The following is a 6,554-nucleotide window of genomic DNA, read 5'->3' on the forward strand; positions in this document are numbered from 1 at the left end:
TTTATTATCTTTTAACTAGTAATTAGTCAATAATATTTAAAAATATGAGTTAAAAATATGTTGTTGAATTATTAGACTAATAATTAAAAGTGATGAACAAAAACAATGCTGGCTTTTGAATTTTTCTAATAAAAAAATAAAACATTTTTATAACCTAACTCAAAAACATTTATGGTTAAATATCACAAAACATGTTTTGTTTAGAAAAAAAAAACGGTCAACTTCAGTTTATTATTGTTCCCTCTAATATATTGATATATAGGAATTAAGAAACATGAGTTTTTCTCTCAACTCTCTCACAACTCATCATTATCATGGGTCTCATGAAGAAGTTCAGCATCCTCTTCTGCCTCTTCCTTCTCATTTCTGTATCACTTTTTTCAACTTCTTTTGCAGGTTAGTTTCTCTTTTTAATTTTATGTATGTATCTTCTCTCTTCTATCACAACTCATTGTCATATAATTGCTGTTTCAAAAAATTTAAGTTGATAAAAAAATTATATAAATAATTATATCTCTTACTCTCGTAATCGTACTTTGTCATAGAGAAGCTACCTAGCGTGGCTAAATAATCTAAAGGAACGAACCTAAGTGCAAATTAATGCAGATTTATGTGTTTAATTAAAATTTAAGATTAAATAAATATTTCTTATTACTGTACTTCATATTATATTACATTTTTAAGTTTCACAATATCGATAACAAACTACTACCTAGTGGCCAAGTGGCCAATGAGTAATAGCTCAAATAGCATAGTCTTTCCATTTTCAATTAAGAGATTGCGAATTCGAATTTCCTATCTTTAATTAAAAAAAAATGAGTGGAAAGCATGTGATAACTAGCACGAAAGGTTGTACTTACCTTTGTTTTATATATGGTGAAAATTCAGGTGCAGTGGACTTTACGTGAAGTTGATAGTTGAGAGTCGTTAGATGAAAATTTAGTCAAATTAAATCATCTAACAGCTCTCCGTTATTAATTTCACGTGAAGTTGACTGCATATGAGTTTCACTTTTATATATATAACCAAGTAATTTACCTTGTCTTTTTGCTTAACGCATTTACAGGAAGAAGATCAGAGTTCATGAATAAAGTGGCTGCAGATGTTAGTGCAATTCAAGAGGTACACATACATACATGCATGATATTAATTAGTTAAGATCAACAAGGTATTAATATTTTAGTATTTCATTATGAAAAAAATGCTAAGGTTACATGTTACAACTTCTTTCTTATTAGTTACCTGCTTTGAAAAGCATATATATTTACAAAAATGTTAGGCGCGCGTATTATATACAAAAAATTAGTTATAATATTAGTTACTATATATATTTGTGTATAACTACATATATTATTTAGTTTATTTTTAATATATATTTTATATTTTAACATATATTTTATATAAATAGATAATTTAATAACTGATATTTTGTATATATATATAACATAGTTGATTTATTTATAATGATACATATGCATGCACTAGAGTACTCATCAGAAACGTTTCTTGTGTTACTAATTATTATGCAATAGAGTAATGTTAGGTAGCTAAAATATTATAGACAATATATAAAAATACATTATTATTAATATTTACATTAATAAGAGAGTGTAAATTATTTTCTTAATTTAATTGACATAATTAATTTCTTTCTATAATTATCTTCTCTTATTTAATTACACCAAAAATCAATTTCGAATTTAATGTAAATCAAATCTCAAAAAAATTTCTTTCTTTATTAGATTCATAATTCTATAATTTTTTCTTAAATAAAAATTTTAAATTCTGATATTTTTAATCCAAAAAAAAAATTCAAATCACCTCAATACATTTTATAAAAAATAAAAATATCTTAAATTTAATTAGTCTCTATTTATTGAACATAAATTTTTTTTAAATTTATTAGTTTTTGACCTACAAAATAAAATAATAAATAATAAATTAATACTAATTCATTGATTATAGATATTATCTGTTTAAAATTATAAACGTTATACATATAAAATTATGGATGTTAAATTAAAAAATTTTAACAATTTCTACTATACAACTCATATTTTATATATGGACTATTAGAAAATAAAAATAAAAATTAAAAATTAAAAATTAAAAATTAAAAAAATTAAAAAATAAATTTTTAAAAATAATTATTAACTCATCATATTAAAATTAATAAATAAGTATACATATAATATTAAATAAAAAATATTAAAATAATTAAAATATGATCTATTATTAGTACACATATGAGATAATTTGAAGAATACAATAAGATATATAGTTTAAAATTTGGTAATATTAATTATAAAAATTTATTAATTATTGACATCACATGTATGAAATTATGAATGTTATGAATACAAAATTATAGATGTTATTAATATGAAATTATAGATGTTATGTGTATGAACTTATGGATGTTATGAGTAAATTTATCAATTGAATAAATTAATTTAAGTATTTAGCATTTTTTAAATCCAATTATGATAAAATTTAAAAACATCTGTGTTAATTTGGTAGTTACTTATATAATAACTAAAAAATGATATATGTATGGATATCATAACTAATAAACATTAATTTAATTGTTGGATGTTATTTACATGTAATTATAGATGTTATATGTATGAATTTATAGATGACATAATCACGAACCTACAAATGATATCTTATACCTCATCGGAATTAGTATAATTTGTTATACTATAAAAAATTACTTGACTATGAACAATCTCATCAAATGAGTATATTTGTTATTTCATTTTTTCAACTTCTTTTAATATAGACACTGTATTAAGATCGAATTCAAATGTTATACTACTGAAAAAAAATTACAATTATTTGTGAATTATTTGGCCTAATTCACCCGAAATAAGACTCAAAAAGTTTCAAGAGTATAGTATGCACATATTGATTCAATTTATAAAATACCTTCAATTACAAATTCTATTTCCCTGCCTCTCCAGCTAATTGATGCATCAAGCTTCTATTTACTTCATTTGTGTCTTGTTATGTCAGTAATAAAAATTTAAAGTTAAATTTTTTTTCTTTTGAACAAGGCGGAATAAGCTGAATCAATGAAAGGGTGAGTGGTTACAAAATAAAATAAATTAAAATTAATGCCAATCAAAGAGAATTATTATGATTAGTCTCTATTGTAATAATATATACAAAAATTAAATTATATTAGATATTATTAATACATGATACGTTATATCCTAATAATTAAAGATATACTATGATTAAGATGTGGAAAGAATAAAATCTGTGATAAGTTATGTGATAATTTATGTAATAAGAGAGTATGATAAAAATTCAATATGTATAATGATAATATAAATAAATTCAATTTTAAAAAATTATGACTGATTATAACTGAAAAATTTTAATTCTCAAATATTTTTTATATTTCAAATATTTTAGTATTTCATTATGAAAAAGCTAAGGTTACATGTTACAACTTATTATTAGTTACCTGCTTTGAAAAGCATATATATTTACAAAAATATTAGGCAGATGTCCATTAAAAAATTAATTATTAAATTAGTCATTATATATTTGTGTATAAATAATAAGTATATTATTTAATTTATTTTTAATATATATTTTATATTTTAACATATATTCTATATAAATAATTAATTTTATAACTAATTTTTTTATATACATGCACTAGAGTACTCATCATCAGGAATATTTCTTGTGTTACTAATTATTATGCAGTAAGCTCTCGTCGATTTTGATTAATCTCTCTCTCTCTCTCTCTCTCTCTCTCTCTCTCTCTCTCTCTTGCTTCTGAAGCTTTGTACCTAACAATAATGGTGCAGAAATCATGAACTACCTCAACATCTCTTCTGTTTTGTACTGTCCAGTTTAAAATACAAAGTCCTTTCCCTTGATTTATATATTTTCCTTTTTTTTTTCTATCTTCTTGTTTAGGATCCTTCACTTTCTGCTTTGGATAGAAAACCCAATTTTCTATTTCTTTTGTTGTAAAACACTTGAATAATAATGGATTTAAGGGCGCCATTAAGTTTACTAATACTAAAAGAATAAAAAGCCTTGTTAAATAATTAAAATTTTGAGTTAATTTAAATTTTCAATGGACTTATTACCTTAAAAGCTTTAAATATTTTTTATCCTTAACAAATTTGTAGAGTTTGATCATTTTATTTTTTTGTGCTAAATATAGTATATAGTATTAACTACTATATCAATGTAACATTATTTTTTATGTTTATGATGTTTGTTTTGTATTTCTTTATGCTTTTAGTTTTGATAGGGTCGTGTTGTATTTTCTGTGACTTTTGTGGTTTTGTATTTGAGCCTTCATTCTAATTTAATTTTTTTTTTCTTTTTTTTTTTTTTTTTTTTTGAATCTTAGCTTTATGAAGATTTGAACTGTCGATTTTTTTTTTTTTAGATTACATCCCTTAGTAAATAAATGAGAGAGATAAATGGATCAAGTAGTTAAAAGGGAGTAATAATCGATAAAAAAAAATGAAATTTGTAAATCACATAATTCCAATACATTTCGCTAATTATTTTTTTAATCCAAGTAAACATTTTCTTAAATTATTCTATTCCCTCATCATTAGAGAACTCATTATTAAGAATAGGGAAAATATTTATTGAAAAATAAAAACTAATGGGCAATTATTGCTTTGGTAGCATTTTGAAATTAGAGAATAAATTATCCGATCCTCTCTTGTACGTTATTTGCTTATAGGTATGGTTTGTATACTTTTAACATATAAAATAATCATATATTTAATCAGTTCAACACATAGTTAAAATTTGAATAAAACAAATTTTAAATAATGCATTAAATATAATATAAGATTATGAAAGTAAATAAAAATAATACAATAATTTAATTAATAATCTAAAATTTAATAATTTAAATATATATTATATTCTATATTCAAATAAAATATATAAAGCTATTTATTTCATGTATTAAATATGTATACAATTAAGATTATTATGCGACAATATATAAGAAGTGATAATTTACAATCAAATTTGCCAAATTAATGCGTACGTACACTTATTGTCATTAAAAACTTAAAATATATTTTTTTCATAAAAAGTTTCCCTATTTGTATCCTAAAGAGGTTATTCGGACTAACTTTATATCTTAGTCTTACATTAATTTTCAGGACTAAATTAATGTAAACTTCAAATAAGTTTTAAGGAGTTTGATACTAATCAATTAATTAATAATTATAAAAGAAAAGGGAAGAAGAAAAGTTCAAGACTAAACTTATTATGGCAACTTTCAAAAGTAATTTAATTTTCTCAATTTTTGAAGCATCTCATTATTATTATTATTTATAGTTTTGGAGTAGTTTATTTTCACTGAGTTGCAAATGTTTACTTAAATTGGCAGGGAACATCCGTGAATGAAGAAGAAGAAGTAAGCATCATCCACGAGAGGCTTCTTAGGGCTAACACAAGAGATTATGGAAGATATGATCCCTCACCAACATTTTCTAAGCCCCCTTTTAAGCTCATACCCAATTAATTAATTAAGTTAAATTAATATTTGAAGCCATATCATATATAGTGAGTTGTGTATCATAAAATAAGCCACCACTGTTTGTCTTCTTGTAATATATATATTACATGATATATATTGTATAATATTAATATAATATAGATACACAGTTAATATATAACTATATCAAAGACTTAGCTTGATGAAACATAATAATTTTGTAACATATAAGAGATATATATAGACATTACTACATGATGATGAAGATTGCTGTAAGAATATCACTAATTCTAGATCTAGTGACTGTTGTATGTGAGCTTAATTTTAAAAATCGTTATGACATTGTTGGTTATTTAAAATTTGATGTTAGGGATTTGTTATGTATATAATTTTTTTTAATTTATAAAATTATAAATTCAATCTAATCCAAATCACACTGTAACAGTATAATTAGTATTCGTATTGAATGAAATTTTGACTTAAAATTTCTCCAAACTACACTGCAAATAACGCTAACTGTATGTTTTTTTTTTTTTTTTTGGTTTTAGGGTTTGAATTAAATACTTAGTATATACTACCTAAATCTCATTTTTTACTCCCCTAGTAAAAGTTATTCATCATTCTCTCTATGATTGCATAAGCTCATTCTAAAGCAGCCCATTATGTAAGTTAGTATGGATTGAGCAACAAATTTGATTAGTACTTCATTTCTTGCTTTGGATAAAGAATTAGGATCCCCAAGCTTTTTGAATGATTTTTCAGTGCCTTTATTTAACTAATTTTTTTAGTAATTTTCAGTTATTATGAACGATTTATGGCGTCAGCTGGCGTGGAGTCCTCAAGATTTTTCTGTAATTGTTAATATAAATAACAAAATGGAAAATTATCATCATATGATGGTGATAGAATGTAATATACTATTTTGACAACACACAAAACATTAACGTTATACGTTGAATTGTGTCATTTGTTTGTTAGAGGACAAATAGGCAAAGAGAAACAATTCCGTAATGTCACCAACCAACAGTATGTCTGTCAATTTCTATCAACTCTT

General features: G+C 23.0%; 1 protein-coding gene across 1 annotated transcript; it reads left to right on the forward strand.

Annotated features, from left to right (window-relative positions):
- Nucleotides 1–221: 221 nt before the first annotated feature.
- LOC112769049 (protein CASPARIAN STRIP INTEGRITY FACTOR 1) lies at nt 222–5,859 on the forward strand. The gene is made up of 3 exons (XM_025813448.3): nt 222–396; nt 1,067–1,122; nt 5,393–5,859. Exons 1-3 carry the CDS (start codon nt 315–317, stop codon nt 5,525–5,527), a joined length of 273 nt encoding a protein of 90 aa, XP_025669233.1. The 5' UTR covers nt 222–314; the 3' UTR covers nt 5,528–5,859.
- The last annotated feature ends 695 nt before the right edge of the window (nt 5,860–6,554 follow it).

This window comes from Arachis hypogaea, chromosome 18, assembly GCF_003086295.3.
Source record: "Arachis hypogaea cultivar Tifrunner chromosome 18, arahy.Tifrunner.gnm2.J5K5, whole genome shotgun sequence".
In the NCBI taxonomy this organism is placed as follows: domain Eukaryota; kingdom Viridiplantae; phylum Streptophyta; class Magnoliopsida; order Fabales; family Fabaceae; genus Arachis; species Arachis hypogaea.